Source organism: Salmo salar, chromosome ssa16 (assembly GCF_905237065.1).
Source record: "Salmo salar chromosome ssa16, Ssal_v3.1, whole genome shotgun sequence".
Taxonomy (NCBI): Eukaryota; Metazoa; Chordata; class Actinopteri; order Salmoniformes; family Salmonidae; genus Salmo; species Salmo salar.
Genome location: NC_059457.1, coordinates 44438130 through 44465942, shown reverse-complemented (window position 1 = coordinate 44465942; position 27813 = coordinate 44438130). Strand labels below are relative to the sequence as shown.

Below are 27813 nucleotides of genomic sequence, written 5' to 3'. Positions count from 1 at the left end.
CAGATTCATCAGGAGAAAACTTGCCGTTCCTCGAGTCACACCATCTCAGTCTCACACAGTAGGGTCTCAGAAATGGAAATGGAACTCAACAGATTGATTGTACATTGTCAGTTGATTGTTGTTCCAAATAATTGTTGACATTAACATTGTCTCCATAAATTGGTGTGACTTTTCACAAATGGTCAAACAAATTAGTTATGTGTATTGTCTATATTTCTAGATTTTATAAAATGAATATGAATATAATATTGATTTGTGAATAAATATAACTTGGTTTTAATGGTCAACCACACTGACTTTATGTGCATGGATCCAGGGTCAGGCAGGAGTTAAGCTACATGGGTCATATGAATATCTAGCCATGTGATAATATCTAGCCATGTGATAATATCTAGCCATGTGATAATATCTAGTCATGTGATAATATCTAGCCATGTGATAATATCTAGTCATGTGATAATATCTAGCCATGTGATAATATCTAGCCATGTGATATTTTTTTTAACTTAAAGTTCATTATGAAATTAATGCCAGGATGAAATGTCAGTGTAGAAGTGCATTTGTTTATATCCCGATTAGCTCATAAAGCTGTCAGTATGTCCACATTTCATTGGCATGAGTGCATGCTAAGTTAATATAATTGAAAGCCCATTTTATTATTTTGATATATTCAAGAAAAATTCAAACGAAGGTTTAAGTCAGCCAGCTAAATGAAATGTGTCCACAATTTATTTGATGAGAACATTTATTATGATGACTTTCATTCCTTGGCCTATATCACATGGTACCATTTGCTGCCTATGGCTCTGTTCACACCTGGCATGAGATTTCTTGTCCCCCATATCTGATCTGTTATAATCCTCCTTCCCTTCACCCAGTGGTCCAACTTCATTTATTCTAGTTGTAGCAAAGTGGGTAATATCAAAATGACAGTTATCTTTATAGGAAACTGCTACAGTATTCCAGTTCCAAGTCATGCCCTATGCAAATCAGCTTTATATTCCAACTTTGAGGTGATTTCATTAGACTCGTTCACAACCAGTTTGCAAATCATTCTGGCGCTTCCAAGCACTGAATATAACTTTAAGTAATGTAATGCCAGGTGTAAACAAAGCATATGACATTCATGGTGGACGACCTTGGACATGTTAATCCGATTCGTAACATAGCATATACAACATTTCAGTTGTAAAGATCTTGACAAAACTTTCAAGAATAATGTCTTCGTCTTTGACAAAACTTTCCTACATACTGCACACTCACTATTTGTCTTTAAGGGCTGTTTATACGTTATCAATGGCCATTATGTGACAATGTTTGTGTGACAAAGAGACTTGGTTCATTGCATTACTGAAAACATGAGTAAAACATGGAAATGTTACTTGTTGACGCAATTCAACACTGCACATTTAATAAGAATAAACAGCCCTTAAATTTCATGGAGATCAAGCCAAATTCGTTTAATTTTTGTCAAGCACTTTTGTCTTGGTTACATCTCTCAGAGAACATATGACCAGAGAACATATGAACAGGTGATGTTACAACTACAGAGAATATACATTTTAATTTCTAATGCTCGAGTTCTTTGACCTATCACTACTGGCAGCAAGACGTTTAAGCAAATATTAACACATTTCTGTAAATAGTTATACAGAATAATTTCTGTAAGAGTACACTTCTGTAAAACCCAACAGTTGTTTCTCTCTTAGTGACCATCAGCCACCTTAACACCATTTTACCTGCCTGTGATTACTTTAAGTATAACTGATTCTAGAGGAAAACACAAATATGTTATAGCATTCAATAGACAAAGGCATTTACAGCTATTAAGTTGAAATACAGTCAAGTCATTCAGCCTGTTCATGTACAACGAGCATCAATGAGCATGACGTTTCCTCATTGCCACTTGATCCAGATTGCAGATGGACTAGAAATGCATGTTTACTGGTTCTTTTTTGTTGAACTTTTTAAATAATGAAGAATACCACTGAGAAGTTGATTTTAGTCCAACATCCACAATATTAAGAGGTGTAATACAGGTGTATTTAACATGCTGTAAGGAGCAACACAGAGTTGTTTTTGCTCACTGGGAAGCTTATAGTTCTACTGTATGCCTGCACGCATTTAAATACTACTTTAAAGACAGAATACAGATAACACAGAGTTCCAGCAGTGCTGATTGTTTAAGGTTAACTATTAGCAATAATAATTCCTGCAGTGGTTCAGAAGTGAAGGCTAACAGTGTTGTATCCTCAGTAGTGAGTAGTGTGGTGAAGGCGAAGCAGTAACATGTGAGTACATAAGAAATACTGTACATGAGATTATGTCCTTATTTTGATGTATTCCAATGGTCTTTTTCAAATTAGTTTGGAGACACAGTAGTACCTTTCCAAAAACACAAAGTCTTCCAGCCGGGTTTTCACTCAATAATTGCATATTGTTTTTCATCAATGGTACTTCCTTCATTTTGATGATGGTACTGTATGTCTTGAAATCCACATACAATTTTCTTTTTTTGTATGTTGTCATGTCCACACTACTTTTCTAACAGGCAATGATTTATATACAAATACAAAAAGTACAAAAATGTTATTTTGTATGAGAATAGGCTATTCCCCGTAACTCCTCTCTAAAGGATAGTGTTAGTCTATCCATTGAAGTCTTGTCTTATGCATACATCCAACTTGTATGAATGGCATGTGGGATCAGATGATTTGACATGACAAGTGTTCTTTTCTGAAGACACATTTCTGATGCAGTGAGGAAAAAAAAGGTTCAATACCCGAGGTAAAATGATTGATATTCACAACTAAGCCACCTGAGTGTTAGTATCAATCAGGAACACAGTAGGCTTTTATTCATCTCAAATGTACAGAAGTACATACGGTACTACGTAGTAGCTACTGTGCTTCAGATTTATCACGACTTCTCATTGATTGTTGTTTCTTGGCTCTGTGCGTCTTGCAGGCAGCAAGCCATGGGGCTGGGTATGTAGTTGAATGGGGTGACCCTAACCGCCATGCTGGGGGAGCTCTGACGGAAATGACCGACGCCACCTGTGTGAGTTTCCACAGAGTGTGAATTTCCAGTAGAGGCTGTGCTGTAGCTCTTTAGGGATCCATCAGAGCCTCCATCTTGGCCGGAGCCAATGCTGATCTTTCTAAGGAGGGCTAGTCTCGCTGCCTCCTCTGAGATGACTGGAGCTGTCTCAACAGTTGGAGAGGTGCTTGAGTTGGTCTTGTTGGACGAGAAATCCTCCGTTTGGACTGTGGCGTCGCTCGTCTTTCTTGACTTAAGTAATATGGTCGGCAGTTTCCCTGGCAGTGCTGGTGGTTTTGGTTTTGGCCCTTCAAGAACAGGCAACAGAGGCAGTGCAGTAGATGGCAGAGTGCTCTTCAAGATTTGAGGAACATCCTCATCCCGAATTCTCCTCCAGGTGACTCTGTCATTGAGACGTGATCCTGTTCTCTGCTGCTTCTTCTTTGTATCGTCCTCACTCTTGGCTCGCCCACTTGAGTCAGAGGACGAGGAACGGAGGGAGGAACGGCTGGTTACTCTGCTCAGTATGTTAATGCTGGGCGATGAGGAATGGCGCTTGATTGTGTCTTTTTCCTGCAGCTTGGTTGCAGAGACGTTCCTCTGAGGCAACCTGCAGGGACTCTCTGAGCTGGTTCTCCTGGCTGGATGCCTGGTTGAGAGGTCTCGGTCACTAGAGCAGGCTCTGGACAGAGTCACATTCTGCCTTTGTAGCCCCTGCCTTGACTCTTGCCTTTGCCCTGGCCCCCTTCCTTGCATCCTCCTTGGTCCCTGAGCAACTGCCTTTAGCTCTTGGCATCGAGATGAGCAGAGGAAGACTGCAGGAGCACCTGGGATTGCTTTTCTGGGCGATGCATGCTGCGAGGTAGGAACAGAGCGTGAGGACGGACTGTCACGTCTCATCATAGTCTTTGATTCCTTGATAAAGGTCAATTGCCTCAGGAACCCATTGCGGTCAGATTCGCTGCAGCTTGAATGGACAGATGTCATGCGATTGGCTGGAGGTATTCTTTTTCCTGCCACCTGACTGTTTTGCCTGCTGATACTTGTGGGTTGGTTGGTTACCAATGGCGATAGAGTTCTGGACTGTCTTGCTGCATTCTGCATGAAGGGTATTCGGACGGGTGACTTCTGTGTTTTGTGTGCTGGAGATTTTGGGGTCGGATTTGAAGGAACAGTGGAACGTCCCTTCCTTTCAGGTGGACTACTTGCTGGTGTGGTATCTTTTTTGGAAACAGATTGACTAGTTTGTGAGGGGAAGGTTATTTTCTTCGGTGACTGTCTCGATGGAGTAGAGCTTTGAGATGATCCAGATGATGAGCTCTTTGGTATCCTCGGAGGTGGGGTTGAGCTTCTTTTCGGCAAACACCACTGTGTGGAGTCATGGGGTTGTCCCAAACGGTGGAGACTCCTTGACCTCTGTTGAGCAAGGTTTGGATTCTTTGGAGCATCTGTCTTAGGTGACATTTTATTAGGAGGAGGTATTTGTGAGAGATTTATCTCTTTCTTAGGGGTGTATGTCACTGTTCTACCTCTGAAGACCACTGGCAGATTTGGAACTGGCTTACGTTGGTTAAAGTCCAGAGGTTTGTTAGCTTTTTTGTCCTTAAAGATCTTCTTTTCTTTAGGAGTAAAACTAGATCCAGACATAAAAGAGAGGACAGATTCAGTCTCTTCGGAGGACGGTTCTTGAGACTTTGATGCTTGTAGCCGTGTGACAACAGAATTAGCCCCTTCTTGTATTTCTCTCCATTCAACACTGTTGAGGTCTGAGTCTTTATCCGAAGCCATATCCTCACTGTCAAATTCTTGTTCTTTGTTCCATCCACTGGCCACATTCTGCATTACGTTTCTTTGTTTCTGCTTCTTCTCTGCTTTCTTTCTTGCAGAAAGCTTCTTCCTCTGCTTGGGCATTGCAGATGTTATGCATTTTTGCAGAAGATCATCCTCTGAATCCATACTGACTGAGCTTGGTGAGCTTTGTTCCTCATACTGATTGTGGATGTGCATTGGTCTTTTTTGTTGGACCTGGTTAGATATCTTGTTGTGTTTGTTTTTCACCCATATTTTCTGGGCTTTTGATTGGTGTTCCTCAAATTCTGCATCAATCAAAGAGCTAAGAGATCCACTAAGAGAGTAACATGGGGGCGTTTCGTCCATTATTAGTTTGTGCTTGATCCTATTAAAACCTTTGGGTCTTGTCTGGGAGTTGTCAATCCGACCAATATTAGTCATACTTCGGGAGAGAGTGTTCTTGCTGGACTCTCTCATCTGTTTTCTCCCTGCTCTTTTAATCACTCCCTCCTCTTTGTCTGTCTGTTCATTGTATAAGCAGTAAATGGCTTCCTCTGTAGGACAGCGGATGGACTGAAAATCCTTGTTCCCCTGGAGTGCTCTCTGATTTTGGTTCCCCTCGGTGTTTGGCTTTATGATAGGCAGATCCAGTTTCCTTGTCAGGACCTGTCCCTGCTTTTGTCTTTGTTGATTGGGTGATTGATCATGGTTTCTCTGGTTAGCCACTCTATCAGCCACCTCTTTGCTCTGCATCAGTACTCTTTGAGTGGGAATGACATGTTTGATTGACCTGTTCATTTGATTGACTTGTATGTCAGGCTGACTGGTCATTTTAGTGGTCTTGTGGAAGTGCGAGAAAACCCGAAGGTCTTCAATTCTCTTTGCCTCTTGATCCAACAATTCCTGTTTGTTCATATTTCTTACCCTCCAATCTTTTGCCCCCTTGTCCCTCACTGGGTACTGAAGTGTTTCGTCACTTAATGATGTCGTGCTGGAAAAGTTTACAGGAGTGCCCTCGGCAGAATCAGTATATGAGGAATCATCAAGATATAAGTCATTTTGTTGCATTACAATCCTTCTCCCTGAGCTCATTTGATTGGCATTGTTAGGAACCATCATATAAACAGGTATAGGTTTTCGGGTTTGTGAGTTTAGAACATGTGTGGGTAAGGTGGAGATCAGGGAGGGCCTTACTTTCCTGAACTTGGAGGGCATTGCTGAATTGATGCATTCTTTGAGAATTTCTATATCATCATCTGAATTGCCCTCACTATATCTTTCCCCTTGGTCCATAAAGGAAGGATGCTCATTGTCATCTGGCTCTCCCTTAGCCTGTGGGAATGTTGGATTGTTGTCCTTTTGCTGGAGTATGGGGGTCAATTTCAGTTCAACATCCTTCTGAATGAAGTGCTCATGAAGAGGTAAAGCACTCAAGCTAGAGGCACATGAAAAGTTCTCTGTCGGCTTTTCCACTGTAAAGTAGATCATGGTGTCTAAATCTGGAGGCAGGTTGAACCTTTCCTTAAAGTCTGCAATGTCCATGAACTTGCGCAAGCTGCTTTCCCACTGCCCTGCTGTCCCAGCGTTTTGGGTTTCTGGACCATGTGATTCAGCAAAGCATGGGGTTTTGCTTCGACTGGGGGGCATGGTTTGCCCTGGACTGTCAGGAAGATCACTTGGACTTATGGTCCCACTGATCATTTCGCTGCATGGATCACTTAGTATGGAGCTGGCAATTGAATGAGATTCAAAGCTACCCAGTGAGCTGACAGAGCTACAACGACTCATCACAAGTGGGGTCTCATGGATGTAGTTCTCTGACGAACTTGAAGGTGATCTGTCCTCAAGTATGCCTGGTGATACATCCCTCAGGAACACCTTTTCATGTTTGGTGGGGCAGGGAATTTCAATTGGATCAGTCCCAAGGCTTTGACAGGTTTTTGAATCAGTGATTAGCAGTTGGCTATCACTAAGATCCTCCAAGGTCTCATTCTCCTCCCTCTTTACCAGATCCTCATCTTCCACTTCAATGATCTCAAGTGATGAGTCACTCTCCAACTCATTTTCACTTTGACTCTGCCCGTCAAGAGCTTCATCACCAGAGGAGAGGGAGGACAGGGAACTGCAACGGGAGAAACAGATTGGTGTGTTCTCCACTGAATACTTCTGCAGTGTCTCCATTGGTCCAATGGTAGGACTTCTAGCAGAGCTCATTGGAGAAAATTTGGTTAAACTCCCCCCAGTCATCACAGTTGGGACCCAGGCTTGTCTCCTCATTGCTTGAGCTGCATGTACATTGATGGCAGTCTTTGCAACACCAAACTTAGCGACACTTTGAATTAGAGGGACATGTTGATAGGAAGGGGACAGCTTTATGGAAGTCATGCTGACATCAGAAGAGAATTTAGTTGATGCACTAGCTGGTGTTTGAGGGGGCAGCGCTTGGCTCTTCTCTGTTTCTGTGCTATTAAGATCAGGCAATTTCACATCTTTGCTGTCCACAGAATCTCTCTCTGGTACGTCGATCTGACTTGTCTCATTGAGGACATGAGCTCCGACATTAAGGTATTCTTGATGGGCCACCTTAAGATCAAGCTTGTTAGGCCGTCTCGCTGAGGGCCTAATCTGGTCCTTGCTACCACAATAGCCATCACTGGTGCTGCCACTATTCAGACTGTCAGTGGACAAACTTGCATGGGTAGTTTTGAGACGTAAGATAGCATGGGCTCTGTTTAGACGTTCTCTGTGTGCAAAGCTGCTGGTATCAGAGAGGCGGCAGGGGGAGCATGACTTGGCCCGGGCCTCATGGAGTTCATCTGATCCATAGGGCAGGTCTGCAAAATGGTCCTCTGAGCTAAGGCTAAAGCTGTCCTCCGAAGATGTATGCATGGTAATGTCCTCCACAAGCTTATCAATCTTAGCCACAGTGTTGGTGATCTTTTTTGCTAATTTTTCTGCTGCAACAGACACCTCATCTTCTAGAGGTGCTGGCTTCTTATCCTCTGTCTGTGGTGGCTCCACATCTCTCTCCGGTTCACTGTCCTTCTTGCGAGGCTGGTTTTGAAGAAAGTTGGAGTTGGTCAGGAACATGGAGAGCATGGAGAAACTCCCTGTGTCCAGACTACTGGAGACATTAGGGGCCTCATCATCATCAAAGCAGCCCGAGTCAGATGCATAATCTTTTGCCAGGCTCTCGATGTGCCGCAGTGGCTTGTTGATGCTTGGATGCTTGGCACAGTTTTTTTTTTCAATAGAATCAAATGTCTCCGCCAGGTGCTTTGCATCTAGCTCAGCCTCTAGTGCTTTCTGCTTCCTCATGTAGAGTGAGGGCATGCAGGAACCAGGGGATATGACCGCGGCATCCTTATACTTGAGGGGCCGGTTCGTGAGCAGGTTCCGTAGAGCTGCGGCACTTCCCATGGCTATCATTTTGTGCTTGGAGTGGATGAGGTTGCGCAGCATGCTGACCGCTCCCAGGTCCCACAGCAGTTCCTGGTCCTTGGGACTGCGAGCAGAGAGATTCCAGAGGGTCCCACAAGCGTTGCTCACAATTGTCAGGCTGTGGGAGCGCAGGTGCTGTAGCAGCGTTTGGAGGCAGTTGTGGTCCCTGAGGATTTGCCTGTGTTGAAAGAATGGGAACATACTAAGTATACAAGTATGTCAGAATGAAATGTGCAGAAATTGATGACAATAATCATTGAACAGTTGCACTGATGTAGGAAATACCTGTAATCATCCCTGGTGGCCACAAGACTGGACACATTACGCAGGATGCCACCTCCACTCTCAATGATTGCCAGTGAGTTGGTCTGACATCTGTAGGTGAGGGTGCTGACCAAGAAGCCCAGAGCCCCATCTACTGAGCAAATGGCCACCTTGTTCTCAGGACTGTGTGCTGACAGGTTCCACAGAGCGCTGAGGAGGCTCTTCAAGGTGGATTCCTAAAATGGGATTTTGCATTAACATTGCATTAGAGATTTTTTTATTTTTATTATATTTTGCAATTATTTCCTTTGATAATTGCTTTGGTTACAATTGACAACATGAATTAATCACATAGCCTAGGTGTGATTTTACCTTTGTAGCTTGAAGAGCACAGGTTATCAATCCTGTTACACTCCCCACGTCTCTAAGGACCCTCTTGCTGTTGATGTCTGCACGCCATGACAGATTTCTAAGAATACTCGACACTACCTGTGAGGGAACAATAGACATAACCTCTTCAGCCATGTGGTATTGAAAACATTTATTTGAAGCACTGAAACTAAAAAGAGTAATGCCTAGTGATCCTGAAAGGGTGACAGAATGAATACACTCTGGAAGTAGTTAGTATAGTAGTAACAACATCGTACCTGATGTAGTTCCTCACTATCAGATGCAAGTTGGGTGACAATGGCCTGCAGGCAGCTTTTCTTTGTGCAGAGAGTGGCCTGGTAAAAGAAAGGTCAGACATATAGTTGAAGTCGGAAGTTTACATACACTTAGGTTGGAGTCATTAAAACTCATTTTTCAACCACTCCACAAATTTCTTGTTAACCAACTATAGTTTTGGCAAGTCGGTTAGGACATCTACTTTGTGCATGACACAAGTAATTTTTCCAACAATTGTTTACAGACAGATTATTTCACTGTATCACAATTCCAGTGGGTCAGAAGTTGACATTCACTAAGTTGACTGTGCCTTAAAACAGCTTGGAAAATTCCAGAAAATTATGTCATGGCTTTAGAAGCTTCTGGTAGGCTAATTGACATCATTTGAGTCAATTGGAGGTGTGCCTGTGGATGTATTTCAAGGCCTACCTTCAAACTCAGTGCCTCTTTGCTTGACATCATGGGAAAATCAAAAGAAATCAGCCAAGACCTCAGAAAACAAATGGTAGACCTCCACAAGTCTGGTTAATCCTTGGGAGCATTTCCAAACGCCTGAAGGTACCACGTTCATCTGTACAAACAATAGCACGCAAGTATAAACACCATGGGACCACGCAGCCGTTATACCGCTCAGGAAAGAGACGCATTCTGTCTCCTAGAACTGAACGTACTTTGGTTCAAAAAGTGCAAATCAATCCCAGAACAACAGCAAAGGACCTTGTGAAGATCCTGAAGGAAACAGGTACAAAATTATCTATATCCACAGTAAAACGAGTCCTATATCGACATAACCTGAAAGGCCGCTCAGCAAGGAAGAAGCCACTGCTCCAAAACCGCCATAAAAAAGCCAGACTACGGTTTGCAACTGCACATGGGGACAAAGATTGTACTCTTTGGAGACATGTCCTCTGGTCTGATGAAACAAAAATAGAACTGTTTGGCCATAATGACCATCGTTATGTTCGGGGGGAAAAGGGGGAGGATTGCAAGCCGAAGAACACCATCCGAACCATGAAGCACGGGGGTGGCAGCATCTTGTTGTGGGGGTGCTTTGCTGCAGGAGGGACTGTGCACTTCACAAAATAGATGACATCATGCGGTAGGAAAATTATGTGAATATATTGAAGCAACATCTCAAAACATCAGTCAGGAAGTGAAAGCTTGGTCGCAAATGGGTCTTCCAAATGGACAATGACCCCAAGCAGACTTCCAAAGTTGTAGAAAAATGGCTTAAGGACAACACAGTCAAGGTATTGGAGTGGCCATCACAAAGCCCTGACCTCAAACCTAGAGAAAATTTGTGGGCAGAACTGAAAAAGCATGTGCGAGCAAGGAGGCCTATAAACCTGACTCAGTTACACCAGCTCTGTCAGGAAGAATGGGCCAAAGTTCACCCAATGTATTGTGGGAAGCTTGTGGAAGGCTACCCAAAACATTTGACCCAAGCTAAACAATTTAAAGGCAATGCTACCAAATACTAATTGAGTGTATGTAAACTTCTGACCCACTGGGAATGTGATGAAATAAATAAAAGCTGAAATAAATCATTCTCTCTACTATTATTCTGACATTTCACATTCTTAAAATAAAGTGGTGATCCTAACTGACCTAAGACAAGGAATTTTTACTAGGATTAAATGTCAGGAATTGTGAAAAACTGAGTTTAAATGTATTTGGTTAAGGTGTATGTAAACTTCAGACTTCAACTGTAAGTCATTTATCTTTATTGAAAAATGCCTTTACAAATCAGATAAATATGTATCCCTCTCAGTGGTTCGATGCTTTTCGGATGATACCTTGTTGACGACATCTCCGAAAGTAAGGTTTGTCAGTGCCATTCCCGCGTAGCGTCGAAGTGCCATATTGATGGGATCGTTCTGCATGCCGTACAGCTCCTGGTCCAAGTGCATCACCTCTGCAACCACCTGCAACCCTCCTAAACAGAAACACCCGCCATGCACATCACAAACTGAATAATAGATTAATTCACATATCATATTTTTCTTTATGGTTATGCTTTATCATCTGTGTATATTTCCCATTGACGTGTTGTTCACTAACCTAGTTCATTCATGGCTCTTCGGTACTCCTCCTCGAAGGAGAGCTTCATGATAGCACACATGGCCTGGCAGATCTGGGGCTCCACTGGCTCAGGGATGTCTGAACGGAACACGGACAAGTACATCTTGAATTACTCTCACATCACTATATAATCCACAGTCTGCTATAGAGATCACATTAATCTCCTAAAATAATCCTCCTCTACTAACCTGTGGTTGTAGTACCTCCAGGGGAGGGAGTACGCACGTGGCTCTCAATCCAGTCCCAGCCGCTGTCACAGTGCGAGCGGATCTGCTCCAGCACGTGCAGCACCCTCATCTCCCGCCGGGCCTGGCCCTCGTCGGGCTGGGAGTACACTATGTTATGCAGGGCAGTGCTGGCTCTGGACTGGGCCTCCCGGCTGCATGCTACACTCCTGGCCGACTCTCCGGCGCCCCCTGGGCCATCGTGCAGGATCTGCACAAGCAGGGGGACGCAGCCGGACTTGCGCATGGCGATGCAGCTGTCTTGGGAGCTGGACATGGCCAGCAGAGTGCGGGACATCTCCTCCCTGTCCCGGTTGGCCAGCATGGAGAGCAGCCAGAACACCATCTCCACCTAATCCAGGTGAAATACATGGCCGTGGAGAGTACATATTTTATTCATTCATTTATTTACCTTTATTTTGACAGATAAGTCGACTGAGAGATACCTCAATATTTTATAGCAATGATTATAAGCATAACTTGCATATTATGTGTAATACCTTTGTTAAAACCAAGCATAGAGGTTATTTGTTATAATTCATTGGTATTAGATTTAAAATGTGATTGAATTGCTCCTGATTTGTTATGTCGTTAATGCATTTCTTTTGAAGCAATGTTTCTTTAATGTACAAGTGAATAGGTTGGTTTACTGTTAAGTTTAAGTTTCCCATTTATCTGGTTAAGTTGTGACTAATGAAGTAGCTTGTTAAGATGTGGCCAATGGGAGAGTTGACCTGGTTAACAGGAGGCCTGGGTTTGAAAAAAAGAGAGAGGGGGACGTTGAAAAAAGAGAGAGGAGAGACGTTATTAGTGTTGGTGAAGAAAAATGACTAAAGGAGACTATAAGGAGGGAACAAAGACATACCTACAGAGATTTGAAGGGAAATATTGATTTTATTTTTACAAGAGAGTATTGTTATTTTGTTAAGAAAGACCTTTTGGAGACTGGAGCTGCCTTCGCATTGTGGATACATTCAACATCCTCAATGTTAGCCTAGCATCTTGCAAGGTCTGGAGAGAATTACTTGTGGACGATCGGCAAATTATGGTTTCCACGGGATGTCGGTTGCTGCTACGGAGTACTGGCTGCATTGAAAACGGTGTTTGCTGTGGATCTTGTGAGGACACCTGCACCAAACTGTTATACGTTGCTAAGGAAATATCTACGATTAGTCAGTAACTGTAAGGACCAACGCTAGAGTAGAGAAACAGGTACGGTGAGTCAAACATTTAATTAGGAACAGACATGAAACAAGACAGGTGTCACGGTCGTCGTTGGTAATGGAGGACCAAAACGCAGCAGGTATGTGTATGCTCATCTTGACATTTATTAACTCAGAATGAACACACCAAAACAACAAAACGAACTTACGAACAACGAAACAGTCTTGAAAGGCTCACTCGGCAAAACAAGAAACAATCTCCCACAAATACACAGACAAACACACCCAACTAATATAGGACTTCCAATCAAAGGCAACACCACACAGCTGCCTTCAATTGGAAGTCCACCCCAATTAACTCAACATAGAAATAGATTACCTAGACTAAACATAGAATTACATAAACAAGGAACAGTGCCCAAAAACCCCGGAATACATAAATCAAATGCCCTTTTTAGAAAAACCACCACCCCGAACCACATACACCAAATACCCTCTGCCACGTCCTGACCAAACTACAATAACAATTAACCCTTATACTGGCCGGGCAGTCTGGCATCGCCGGGCAGTCTGGCATCGCCGGGCAGTCTGGCATCTCCGGGCAGTCTGGCATCTCTGGCATCTCCGGGCAGTCTGGCCACTCTGGCATCTCCGGGCAGTCTGGCCACTCTGGCAGCTCCTGACTAGTGGGTGGCTCTGGCGACTCTTCACTGACGGGCGGCTCTGGCGATTCCTCACTGACGGGCGGCTCTGGCGATTCCTGACTGACGGGCAGTTCGGGCGACTCTTGACTGACGGGCAGTTCGGGCGACTCTTGATTGACGGGCAGTTCGGGCGACTCTTGACTGACGGGCAGTTCGGGCGACTCTTGACTGACGGGTAGTTCTGGCGACTCTTGACTGGGATGACGCACTTGAAGCCTGGGGCGTGGTGTTGGTACTGGACGTACCAGACTGGGAACACGCACCTCCAGGCTAGTGCGGGGAGCGGGAACAGGACAAGTCGGACTGGGCTGACGCACTTCCGGGTCCGCACGAGAGACAGGAGCTGGAAACCCAGGGCTATGGAGGCGCACAGGCGGTCTTGATCTTACCTCCTGCACAACCCGTCCTGGCTGGATGGAACTAGTAGCCCTGTACGAGCGGGGTGCTTGTACAGGGCGGACTGGGCTGTGCAGGGGCCTGATGGTAGCCGTGAGTAGAGCGGGAGTTGGGTAGCCTGGTCCTCTGAGGCGTACCGGCAACCAGATGCGCTGCGCAGGCATCCTCCTACCAGGCTGGATGCCCGCTCTAGCACGGCACCTGTGAGGGGCTGGAATAACGCGCACCGGACTGTGCGTGCGTATGGGTGAGATAGTGCGCTCCTCAGCGAAACATGGCACTCTCCACCTCATACGCTCCTCCATATAACCACGGGTAGCTGGCTTCCGGCTCTTCCTATGCCTAGCCAAACTACCCGTGTGCCCCCCCAAAAAATGTTATTGGGGGTGCCTCTCGTGCTTCAACGCCAGTCGTATTCCTCGGAAACGTTCCCGGTCCATACCAGCCTTTCGCCTTTCCTCTCTCTCTCTTACCACCTGTCCCCATGGAAGGCGATCTTTTCCTGATTGGATCTCCTCCCAAGTGTAGGAGCCTTCTCCTCCCAAGATCTCCTCCCAAGTCCATCTCTCACCATAGTCCAACTCAAAATCCCACTGCTCCTTCCTCTGCTGCTTGGTCCTGGTTTGGTGGGAGATTCTGTCACGGTCGTCGTTGGTAATGGAGGACCAAAACACAGCAGGTATGTGTACGCTCATCTTGACATTTATTAACTCAGAATGAACACACCAAAACAACAAAACGAAACGAACTTACGAACAACGAAACAGTCTTGAAAGGCTCACTCGGCAAAACAAGAAACAATCTCCCACAAATACACAGACAAACACACCCAACTAATATAGGACTTCCAATCAAAGGCAACACCACACAGCTGCCTTCAATTGGAAGTCCACCCCAATTAACTCAACATAGAAATAGATTACCTAGACTAAACATAGAATTACATAAACAAGGAACAGTGCCCAAAAACCCCGGAATACATAAATCAAATGCCCTTTTTAGAAAAACCACCACCCCGAACCACATAAACCAAATACCCTCTGCCACGTCCTGACCAAACTACAACAGGAACAGAGCGGGGGAACAGACAGATATAAGGAAGGTAATGACAGAGGTGATTGAGTCCAGGTGAGTCCAATAATCGATGATGTGCGTGACGGAGGAAGGCAGGTGTGCGTAATGATGGTGGCAGGAGTGCGTAATGCTGGGGAGCCTGGCGCCCTCGAGCGCCAGGGGGAAAGAGCGGGAGCAGGCGTGACAGTACCCCCCCCCCCAGGGGCACCACCCGGCGTCCCACCTGGGCGAGCCTGACGGGCCAGCCGAGGCACGGGCACTGGACAAGCCGGGCTGGGCGTGAAATCCCAATGAACCGGCAGAGGTGTGAGAGCCTGGCGAGCCGGCTGTGGCATAGGAGTCTGATGATCCGGTTGAGGCATGAAGGCCTGTGAATCCCGCTGAGGTGTGGGAGCCCGATGATCCGTCGGAGGCGTAGCAGCCTGACTAGCCGGCTGGGTGTAAAAACCTGACAATCTGGCTGAGGCTTGACGTGGGATGGCCGCCTTCCGAGCCAACCGGCGCAAGAAACCTCTCGAGACAGCAAGGGCGTGACAGCCTGACGAGCTGGCTTAGGCACACCCGGTTCTATCGGGGGCAGCCCCGGGACCCGACGTCACCACCAACCGGAAAGCCAGCACTTCCCGATGCTTCGTTTGTAAAGCCCTTTTTACATTAGCCGATGTCACAAAGTGCTGTACAGAAACCCAGCCTAAAACCCCAAACAGCAAGCAATGCATATGTAGAAGCACGGTGGCTAGGAAAAACTCCCTAGAAAGGTCAGAACCTAGGAAGAAACCTAATAATTTTACCTGAAGTTAATACCCTAGTTTGTAATCACCCTAGTGAGTTTACAATAGGGATTCTTATTGGTGATGTCCTTCTCACCTAATATCCCATGTTGTTCAGAAATCTAAGTAAGGTAATATTGTAAGAGTCAAATTTGAGCCTGGTGAGAGGGTTACATATGTAAAACCATCTAAATACCCCGTCGGAAAATGGTGGTTGAATATTATCATAAGCATGTAAGATCTACTTTCACTACACATGGCTCCATGGGATCTGATTATTGTCCACACACAAATAGTCATCTAAATAATGCAGAGCCACTAATGCAAACTCCATTCATTACTACTAAAGATGTGATGATGGCCTTACTTTGCTTCCATCTCCTTGTGCATCCAGAGCAGAAGCAGTCAACGCATGTTCAGTTTCGGGAATAGGCTGCTTTTCACAGCTTGAGATCTGCAAAGAAAGAGAGGGATCGTAAATGACATGGTTTCAAACTGCTTCATGTCAATAAGGGTCAAGTAACTGACATTACTAATTTCTCATTTTGTAGCATAAAAGTCAATTGCAGGCGGTTTGCTATGAACTTTCTATTAGGGCTGGGAATTGCCTCACAATACGATATTATCACAATACATCGCTGCTGATACGATATGCATTGCGATTGTCACGATTCTATATTTATTGCGATTCTATACTGTGATTCTATTGCAATTTCCCAAGCATATTGCTCACTATATGTCGGCTGCAGAGAGACGAGAGAGCATGAGAAAAATGTTGATCAGTCATGGAAATAAAAGTGCTGAAAAAATCTTGGCTCACAACTTAAAAAGAAAATGGAAAACAGGATGAAAAATACCAGAGTTTTGGTGCAGGTACAGCCGACTAGCGCTAGCTAATGCTATCTAGAAAAAAATCATAATACATATATATATATATGTATATATATATATATATATACAGTACCAGTCAAAAGTTACTCATTCCAGAGTTTTTCTTCATTTTTACTATTTTCTACATTGTAGAATAATAGTGACGACATCACAGAGAGAATGCCAAGAGTGTGCAAAGCTGTCATCAAGGCAAAGGGTGGCTATTTTTAAGAATCTAAAATATATTTTGATTTATTTAACACTTTTTTGGTTACTACATGATTCCATATGTGTTATTTCATAGTTTCGATGTCTTCACTATTATTCTACAATGTAGAAAATAGCAAAAATAAAAAACCCTGGAATGACTAGGTGTGTCCAAACTTTTGACTGTGCTTCTACACCTGCATTGCTTGCTGTTTGGGGTTTTAGGCTGGGTTCCTGTACAGCACTTTGAGATATCAGCTGATGTAAGAAGGGCTATATAAATACATTTGATTTGATTTACTGTATATATTATAAAAATTTTACAAATCGATACTTGGAGTCAAAGTACTGATATAATATCATCCAAAACAAATCAAGACTGACCTTCAAGTGCCCTTGAAAAAATGTATTATGTTATTAATTTCAGTCTAAATTATATTCAATACTGTATGTATACAAATTGGAGTTGGTTAAGTTTATTGGGTTTAACAAACTTATTTTGAAATAATTACATCTGAATGGAAAGATTATGAACATCTAATTTAAAATTATGTTTGTTAATATCCTATTAATTATCATGCAAATATAATTATACCCCATAAATAGGCCAGAATAAATAACAAATGTATCCAGCCTCTGGCATTAGTAGATAATTGGAAAAAATAAATGACCTAAATTTGCTGTCCAAACATAAAAAAGTATTTAGTAGTCAGCATCAGTATCTCCTGAAGTGAACACCAGAGTGAGATGTTATTGTCAGTAGACAACTAACCGATATCAATACATTTAATTTCACCTCCTGCATCTTAATATTGGCCCTGCAGACAGACATTCATGTCTTTTCTCATAAGGTATGAGTTGCACACTCCCAGAATACAGACACAATCCATTTGGATTGGCGCCAGCACAAATCTTCAGAGAGTCATCTATCAACTCTTTCATCCCCCCAGTCGATCACCATGGTAACCAGGCTTGTGCTGATCACACCGAAGACTAGCTTTCAGACAAAGGGGAAGGGCTATTAGACATGCTAGTCTGAATAGCTCCATCATGTTGTAAGTAATAAAGTGTGATCTCGCCGATAACAAGATAAACATGCTAAATGTGTCTGTGTTTGAATGGATTGAATCTGCCGTGGCTTTTACCCCTTCAATTGTCATAGCCACGCAGTTCAAATAAATAATCAAACGCTTACAATGGATTGCATAGGAACCTGCTGTGTGATGCAAGATGGTTGACAATAGCCCAGAAAAACATGGAACAATGTGTCTATTGTTGTCTCTTTTAATTCACATTCTTCCTGCATCCTGGTACTAGAGAACTCATTGCTATTCTCCTACAGAGCCCCAGAGGATAGATACACAGACACCTAAACGGGCCGGTCTGAGACCCACTCAACCGAAACACCCACTCCTGCTGTGCCAAGCTTGCAGTGCCCAAGCAACACTATATTCTTTGGGAGGAGCGACCAATTGGAGCCGAGCTAAAGAGGGGCAAAGCCTGTGTTCTGCATAGCAGCACGGCACCGATAGAGCACAAGGTAAGTGGGATGGAGAAAGAGACAGTGGGGAGATGGAGGGGGATAGAGAGAGATGGAGGGGGATAGAGAGAGCGAGAGAGAGACGGAGGGGGATAGAGAGAGATGGAGGGGGATGGAGAGAGAGGGGGATTGAGAGAGAGAGGGGGGATATAGAGAGACAGAGAAGGATAGAGAGAGAGGTGGGGATAGAGAGATGGATGGGGATAGAGAGAGAGAGCAAGAGAGAGGGGGATAGAGAGAGAGAGAGGGATATAGAAAAAAGAGAAAAGTGGGTTAACTGTATATTACAGGATAGCACAACATTCCACAACCTACAGTATTATAAACTCAGCAAAAAAAGAAACGTCCCTTTTTCAGGACCCTGTCTTTCAAAGATAATTCGTAAAAATCCAAATAATTTCACAGATCTTCATTGTGAAGGGTTTAAACACTGTTTCCCATGCTTGTTCAATGAACCATAAACAATTAATGAACATGCACTTGTGGAAGGGTCGTTAAGACACTAACAGCTTACAGACAGTAGGCAATTAAGGTCACAGTTATGAAAACTTAGGACACTAAAGAGGCCTTTCTACTGACTCTGAAAAACACCAAAAGAAAGATGCCCAGGGTCCCTGCTCATCTGCGTGAACATGCCTTAGGCATGCTGCAAGGAGGCATGAGGACTGCAGATGTGGCCAGGACAATAAATTGCAATGTCGTACTGTGAGACGCCTAAGACAGCGCTACAAGGAGACAGGACGGACAGCTGATCGTACTCACAGTGGCAGACCATGTGTAACAACACCTGCACAGGATCGGTACATCCGAACATAGCACCTGCGGGACTGGTACAAGATGGCAACAACAACAGCCAGAGTTACACCAGGAATGCACAATCCATCCATCAGTGCTCAGACTGTCCACAATAGGCTGAGAAAGGCTGGACTGAGGGCTTGTAGGCCTGTTGTAAGGCAGGTCCTAACCAGACATCACCAGCAACAAATCAAATCAAATTTTTATTTGTCACGTGCGCCGAATACAACAGGTGTAGACCTTACATTGAAATGCTTACTTACAGGCTCTAACCAATAGTGCAAAAAATGTATTAGGTGAACAACAGGTAAGTAAAGAAATAAAAACAACAGTAAAAAGACAGTGAAAAATAACAGTAGCGAGGCTATATACAGTAGCGAGGCTATAAAAGTAGCAAGGCTACATACAAAAACCGGTTAGTTGGGCTGATTGAGGTAGTATGTACATGTAGATATGGTTAAAGTGACTATGCATATATGATGACCAGAGAGTATCAGTAGCGTAAAGGAGGGGTTGGCGGGTGGTGGGTGGCGGGACACAATACAAATAGCCCGGTTAGCCAATGTGGGGGAGCACTGGTTGGTCGGGCCAATTGAGGTAGTATGTACATGACTGTATAGTTAAAGTGACTATGCATATATGATAAACAGAGAGTAGCAGCAGCGTAAAAGAGGGGTTGGGGGGGGTTGGGGGGGGGAGGGGGGGCACACTATGCAAATAGCCCGGGTAGCCGTTTGATTACCTGTTCAGGAGTATTATGGATTGGGGGTAAAAACTGTTGAGAAGCCTTTTTATCCTAGACTTGGCATTCCGGTACCGCTTGCCATGCGGTAGTAGAGAGAACAGTCTATGACTGGGGTGGCTGGGGTCTTTGGGCCTTCCTCTGACACCGCCTGGTGTGGAGGTCCTGGATGGCAGGCAGCGTAGCCCCAGTGATGTACTGGGCCGTACGCACTACCCTCTGTAGTGCCTTGCGGTCGGAGGCCAAGCAATTGCCGTACCAGGCAGTGATGCAACCAGTCAGGATGCTCTCGATGTTGCAGCTGTAAAACATTTTGAGGATCTCAGGACCCATGCCAAATCTTTTTACAATGTCACCTATGGGCACAAACCCACCATCGCTAGACCAGAGAGGACTGGCAAAAAGTGCTCTTCACTGACGAGTCTCGGTTTTGTCTCACCAGGGGTGATGGTTGGATTCGCGTTTATCGTCAAAGGAATGAGCGTTACACCAAGGCCTGTACTCTGGAGTGAGATCGATTTGGAGGTGGAGGGTCCGTCATGGTCTGGGGTGGTGTGTCACAGCATCATAGTACTGAGCTTGTTGTCATTGCAGGCAATCTCAACGCTGTGCGTTACAGGGAAGACATCCTCCTCCCTCATGTGGTACCCTTCCTGCCAGCTCATCCTGACATGACCTTCCAGCATGACAATGCCACCAGCCATACTGCTTGTTCTGTGCGTGATTTCCTGCAAGACAGGAATATCAGTGTTCTGCCATAGCCAGCGAAGAGCCCGGATCTCAATCCCATTGAGCACGTCTGGAACCTGTTGGATCGGAGGGTGAGGGCTAGGGCCATTACCCCCAGAAATGTCCGGGAACTTGGAGGTGCCTTGGTGGAAGAGTGGGGTAACATCTCACAGCAAGAACCGGCAAATCTGGTGCAGTCCATGAGGAGGAGATGCACTGCAGTACTTAATACAGCTGGTGACCACACCAGATACTGACTGTTACTTTTGATTTTGACCCCCACCTTTGTTTTGGGACACATTATTCAATTTCTGTTAGTCACATGTCTGTGGAACTTGTTCAGTTTGTGTCTCAGTTATTGAATCTTGTTATGTTCATACAAATATTTACACATGTTAAGTTTGCTGAAAATAAACGCAGTTGACAGTGAGAGGACATTTATTTTTTTGCTGAGTTTAGATCCTACTGTATGACTTACAGTTACAGTGCACTTTCCGTATAAGAATATACCCCTAATGGAAACCACAGGATGACGTAAATATTATATACAGTAAATAGCCTTCTAATTGAAATCTTCTACTCAGAAAAGGTAATTATACAAATTTTAGACTTGAACTGCATAATGATCAGCTGACTTGAAGGCGATGCATGGTCAATCCGACATCTGCATTGGCCGTGCAGCTTTTACGGTGATACAGCCTCTACAGAAGTCAGAACATTCATAATTCTTGCACTTCGCGGAGCAGCGCAAAGCTGTTAAGCAGAGCAGTTGTGAAGGAAGTTGTCAAGGAAGTGAGTTTGTGTTTATACAGGACCTCCCGCCCCAACCTACAAATTTATGCTTGATCTAAAAATGTGGTCGGAGGCTCCGTATGGAGGGTGTGACGCAATTGCGGAGCCTCCATAGGCACACAGAGGCCAAATTCAGCTCCATACCACATCGCCATGCGCCTCCCAAATGTTGTAACAATGCGGAGGGCTCCATATATTGCATCACACCCTCCATACGGAGCCTCTGACCACATTTTTGGATCAAGCATAAATTAGCTTTAAGAAACTAGTACTGTGGGCCAATCAAGATGTTGTTTGACTAATTAAAAAAAAAAAATCCAAATTTATTTCTGCTTTTCTAGCCCAAAGGTTTGCCCAAGTTCAATCTGACAAATTATCAAATGGCCTCAATCGAATTGTCCAAAATGATTTATTCAAGCTATACTGAACAAAAATATGAACACAACATGTAAAGTGTTGGTCTCATGTTTCATAAGCTGAAATAAAACATCGCAGAAATGTTCCATAAGCACAAAATGCTTAATTTGTTTACATCCCTGTTAGTGAGCATTTATATTTTGCCAAGATAATCCATCCACCTGACAGATGCGGCATATCAAGAATCTGATTAAACAGAACAGTCATTACACAGGTGCATCTTGTGCTGGAGACAAAAGGCCACTCCAAAATGTGAAGTTTTGTCACACAACACAATGCCATATATGTCTGAAGTTTTGAGGAAGCATGCAATTGGCATGCTGACTGCAGGAATGTCCACCAGAGCTGTTGCCAGAGAATTTAATGTTAATTTCTCTACCATAAGCCGCCTCCAACGTCATTTTAGAGAATTTGTCAGTACGTCCAACCGGCCTCACAACCACAGACCACGTGTAACCACGCCAGCCCAGGACCTCCACATCCGGCTTCTTCACCTGCGAGATGGTCTGAGATGAGCCACCCGTAAAGCTGATAAAACTGTGGGTTTGCACAACCAAATAATTTCTGCACAAACTGTCAGAAACCGTCTCAGGGAAGCTCATCTGCATGCTCATCGTCCTCACAAGGGGCTTGACCTGACTGGAGTTCGCCATAATAACTGGGGAAATGCTCACCTTCGATGGCCACTGGCATGCTGGAGAAGTGTGCTCTTCACAGATTAATCTTGGTTTCAAGTGTACCAGGCTGATGGCAGACGTATGGCGTCGTGTGGGCAAGTGGTTTGCTGATGTCAACGTTGTGAACAGAGTGCCCCATGGTGGCAGTGCGGTTATGGTATTGGCAGGCATAAGCTACAAACAATGAACACAATTGCATTTTATCAATGGCAATTTGAATGCACAGAGATACCGTGACGAGATCCTGAGGCCCATCGTCATGCCGTTCATCCGCCGCCATCACCTCATGTTTCAGCATAATGCTCAGCCTCATGTCGCAAGGATCTGTACACATTTCATGGAAGCTGAAAATGTCCCAGCTCTTCCATGGTCTGCATACTCACCAGACATGTCACCCATTGAGCATGTTTGGGATGCTCTGGATCAACGTGTACGACAGCGTGTTCCAGTTCCCGCCAATATCCAGAAACTTCACACAGCCATTGAAGAGAAGTGGGGCCTACCTTCCACAGGCCACAATCAACAGCCAGATCATCTCCATGTGATAGGAGATGTGTCCCGTTGCATGAGGCAAATTGTGATCATACCAGATACTGACTGGTTTTCTGATCCATGTCTTACCTTTTAAAAAAAAAAAGGTATCTGTGACCAACAGATGCAAATCTGTATTCCAAATCATGTGAAATTCATAGATTAGTGCTGAATGAATTTATTTAAACTGACTGATTTCCTTATATGAACCTTAACTCAATAAAATATTAGAAATTGTTTCATGTTGCGTTTATATTTTTGTTCAGTGTAGTTCATAACTCTAAGTGAACTCTAAGTGGAACCCCCTCAAGTAAAATTATGAATATCTTATGACTATATAAAAAAGGACCAATTGAAACATTTCCAAACCTGGTGTTAAATTCACAATTACTGAGTGTTCATTTTCAAATGAAAACAACATTCTAGTCTGTTTCTCATCCATATTAAATGAGCTGGAGAAGCTTGTGGTTTTCCAGGCATAGCATTTAATATGTATTGTAAATCCAATACAGTGGTGTGCCTGTGTGATCAGTAAATATACTTTAGAAGGCACATCAAACATCACAGATTCTGTCACACATGTGTCAGTGTACCACTACATTTTTTTTATTTGACCTTTATTTAACTAGGCAAGTCAGTTAAGAACAAATTCTTATTTTCAATGACGGCCTAGGAACGGGGGTTAACTGCCTTGTTCAGGGGCAGAACAACAGATTTTTACCTTGTCACCTCAGGGATTCAATCTTGCAACCTTTCGGTTACTTGTCCATTGCTCTAACCACTAGGCTACCTGCATCTGTTTGTGAACACCCCACCTAGTAATCACATAGCCTCAATATTTCAAAGTACAAATAAAACATTCAGTGCAGTGCTGACAAGACGCAGGAGAGGAAGTAGTGAGGACGAGGAAAATTGACAATATGATCTAAATTGACTGAAAGCTACTGAGACGGCGGACAATGTGAAATAAATAAATCACCTCTGAGAGAAAATAATCCTTGTCATCTTTCATTTTTACAGTACAAAATCATTTTGTGAAAACAGAACACAGGATTATCTGTCACTGTCACTTGCTTGTCTCAATCTCTGAATACAGTATGTTTACATGCAGACTAATCATTTGATATTAAACTGATTATGGCAGTAAGCCGAGTATGGCATTAGTCATGTAAAAACCTTACTCTGCTTATCTTAAATCGGCGTTAGGTCATAATCGAAGTAAGCATACGCCGATTAAAACACCTGGTTTTATGAGTGATCTTTCAAATTACAAGGACATGTAAACTTCTTAATCATACTTACTGCGGTGTATTTGATCTGCGCATGTGCCAGCAAGAGCAGGACGAGCTTCCTTCTTTTGCGCGACTGAGGTGGGTTCGGGAAAAACTGAAAATATGCATCTAGAAATAGTTTTCAAATACAAACTTTATATGTCCGAACTGTGTTCTCACCTCACACAGGCTCTTCTCCTGGGTGCCTCTGGACTCCTGGGCCTCCTGTAGTTCTTTCTCCAGCTGTTCCAGACGAGCCACACGGATCTGAGGGGAGACAGAGAGAGAGTCTTTAGTCACCACAGTCATTTTGTGGCATGACAAACATTGTCCAAACATTGTACAACACCCTCTGAGAGCAGTTTTAATTTCTTGGTTTTTCATGTAAAATGTGTGTGTTGCATCCAAAACATGTTTCAGAAAGAAGTTCCACACGCAATAATGTAAGTGAAGATATTGAGAACAGTTGCCAAATGTTACTGTGTGTGTTGCCATGACAGAGACAGACATGGCAGAGAGTGCCTCTCCTTACCTGTGTCCTCTGGACCATTTCATCGCTGGTTCCGAAGCGTTCCTCCATGACAGAACGCAACTGCTGTGCCTCGAACTCCAGCTGCTGGCGAATGAGGTCAATCTGTATGGAGAACTGTTAAGATAAGGAAAAAGAGATTAGTTTTGCGCACAACACAAGCCTCCATTTTGGGGCATTCTGAAACAAAATGGATGCTATCTTCTCTGCCAAAGAGTTTAACCAAATATTTAACCCAAGATAGACCAGAGTCTGTTGTTTCCAATGGGACCAAATTAATCATAGTGGGTAGAACCAAGCATGCGCTAGAGAGATCCTACTGGCGCAATCTAGCATTTATTTGCATATTTCTGTTATGGAACGCCTACTCTGTGAAGTGCGCGTGTGCAATAACTGAATTCACCCGTGCACTTCTTCGAAACAACAACAAAAAATGTGAAACTTTGGCAAAGGGTAAAGTCTTTAAGAAGCAGTCCACTCTGTTTGTTACAGATTATAGTTTTGGAAAGAGAAAACTGTATGGAGACCAAATGTTTCATTGATGAAAAAATGTGCAGAATGTCGGCCAAAATCCATCTCGCTCCATCTTCTCCCACCGCCGGCCGCTGGGCCTCCTCTCATCACCATATTTGGTAGTGAGTGGAAACACCAAGTGGATGCTTCACATTTATACATCCTGTGAAATATCTGGCTCATTGTTCTATTTGATGGTTTAACTCTCGCCTGTGCGCCTGTTAAAACAATAGTGAGTTGATTTCATTACAATGAACATGCAAGAAAGCAATGAGCAATAAGACATGTTGTGTCTGTCTATGAAATAATAAAGTAATGGTCTACTCATACTCTAAACTGTTTCCAAAGAGTCATTTTCAAACAAGCACACAATGAAATACGAGGGGGCGACAGTTAAAAAGAAAAGTGCCTACATTTCCTGCAACTGAATGCTGAGTACAAGTATACTTTGTACTGTACTGCTGTCTGTTATGGTCCACTGTGTCTGAGCACCGTGCAGGAGAGAATATTCTGGAGACTCAGTGGTGTTAAAAAGTGCTCTCACCGTGTCGATGCGTGGCAGTTGGTTCAGCCGCTGAGACAGTCCCTGGAGCTGGCTGTAGTACCAGCGACGCTCCCGCTCCTCCTTGTCTATCTCACTTAGCAGCATCGTTCTGGAACACACACAGCTACATTTAACACTTTGACTACCACCCACCACAACATCACTGGGGATTCATAGTACCTCACTTTTTTGTTGTTGAAGGGACTAGTGATTTATAGTGAATTATTATTTTTAAGGTATTATTTAAAAAATGTTTGATTTAGTATTACTAGTAATACATACATCTGATTGAACTATGGGAAAGCGCTAACCTCTCTTTGTAGAGGTCTTCCAGATGCTGGGCCGTGATGCGTCCGTCTCCCAGCATGGCTTTGGCCAAGGCTCCAGGGTGCACAGCTGTGCCCTCCCCAGACAGAGAGGAGCTCTGGTGGGATGAAGGCCGCAGGGGGCTCCTGGCTCTGGAGGAGGAGGGAGGCAAGCAGGCCAGACAATCGTCCATGTCACCCGACTGAGCTGCCAGACTGGCTAGACTGTCTGGGAGAATGTGCATGTTTTGCGGCTGGTACTTCAGCTCATAGTAGTTGGTCAAGTCCATGTGCAACTCTGAGAGAGAAATGTCATTAATATTTGGAAAAATAAATATGATTTTATTTTCTAAAAATGAACGATTGAAATGGCTGATATTGAATTAATTAATGAGTTGTGTACAATATCAGTCTAAACAGACATTAAATGGTGAGAAAATAGACAGAAAAGCACAGGGTTAAGGCACACATACCTTTGAGCTGGTCCAGCACATCAGTCCTCCCGGAGGAGGCCAAAGTGCCAGCCTCCAGCTCCAGTTTGCTTTGCAGCCCCTTCAGAACCCCCTAGAGAAGAGAAAGCAATTCACTATCTGTGTCCAACCAGAAACCCAGTCAAATGAAATTGTTGTGGCCACAGTGAAACCAAAAATGAGTCACAACCTGTTGGGATTACAATGTCCTCCTAGAGATGAAAAAAGCAAAGCAACGACAATCTACTGTATGCCTCCTATTCATGTCCTTTCTTTTTCCTCAGTATGCCGCCTGAAATCACAGCCAAGTCAATGTAAGATCCAAGCCTTTTCCTCAAATCAATCTTCTCCAAGGGATTGTTTTGAGGTTGGAAGGTTAGATCTGTTTGCCACCAGTGTCTGGCTTTGTGAGCTCCCTACAGAGCGTCCTGGTTGTCTACTGATAGCTCAAGCTGCCCTCAGGAATATAAAGGCTTTAGCTGGGGATAATCAGCTGTGTGCCAGAGGAGTGATAGGGTGGACCAGCATGAACTGGGGTTGGCACTTACAATTACATCTTAAAATGGTGACCTATCCAGACTATTATATGGTTGATGTTGCTGTCAATTCAGACTGAAATAATTTTTTATGAAAGAAGGACGAGTGGGACGCTTTTAATAACCAGATTATGATATGTGTTTTGACCTTTCTGCTCATGCCTCAGAATCAGGTAACCAGTGTTTCAGTGGTAGTCCACAGTACACAGCATTTAGGCTAAAGCCACATTAAAGCACATTGGAAACCCTGATTCCACCCCTCTTGGGATGGTCCCTAATTCTGCCAGTAATCCAAACTCCCCACAAGCTGTGATTCTGGCAACGTTTAATGCTAGCCTGGTACAAAACTGTGACCTAGGCTATAATATCACCACAGACCCTGACACAGATATCCTATTATGATGCATGTCTATAAAAGCCAAATGTTTTGTTGACAAACAGACAGATACCTAACAGTAAATCCTAATTGCACATGGTGTGACAGGGAGGAGTGTACAGAAATTTGAAGCAGGTTTAGCCACAGAGAAAAAAAGGACTATATCAAAGAAGAAATATCCTGTCAGACAAGCTGGGATTTCAAGCAGCAAAATAATCGATAATGAGAAAATGTCTTAGCAGGCTATAGGGTGTAATGGTTTCCTTCTTCCTCTGCAGCTTGTCTCAATCCCTGCTGGTATCATTACTGTAACGAGGACAACTGGTTAGATCAGTGCAGAAAGAGGAATGATTTT

At 43.9% G+C, this 27813-nt stretch overlaps 1 protein-coding gene across 1 annotated transcript in view; it reads right to left on the bottom strand.

The window, feature by feature from the left end:
- Positions 1 to 692: 692 nt before the first annotated feature.
- Positions 693 to 27813, bottom strand: part of LOC106573931 (adenomatous polyposis coli protein 2) — a 51976-nt gene continuing 24855 nt past the window's right edge. Inside the window, exons 3-15 of the mRNA XM_014149395.1 lie at positions 26550 to 26640; positions 26083 to 26374; positions 25772 to 25880; positions 24718 to 24831; positions 24366 to 24452; positions 15982 to 16068; positions 11472 to 11859; positions 11263 to 11361; positions 10998 to 11137; positions 9183 to 9260; positions 8908 to 9024; positions 8557 to 8771; positions 693 to 8449 (exon numbers count right to left, since the gene is read on the bottom strand). Of these exons, the coding sequence (XP_014004870.1) occupies positions 2920 to 8449; positions 8557 to 8771; positions 8908 to 9024; positions 9183 to 9260; positions 10998 to 11137; positions 11263 to 11361; positions 11472 to 11859; positions 15982 to 16068; positions 24366 to 24452; positions 24718 to 24831; positions 25772 to 25880; positions 26083 to 26374; positions 26550 to 26640 (7347 nt within the window). The 3' untranslated portion in view covers positions 693 to 2919. The remainder of the gene's footprint in view (positions 8450 to 8556; positions 8772 to 8907; positions 9025 to 9182; positions 9261 to 10997; positions 11138 to 11262; positions 11362 to 11471; positions 11860 to 15981; positions 16069 to 24365; positions 24453 to 24717; positions 24832 to 25771; positions 25881 to 26082; positions 26375 to 26549; positions 26641 to 27813) is intronic.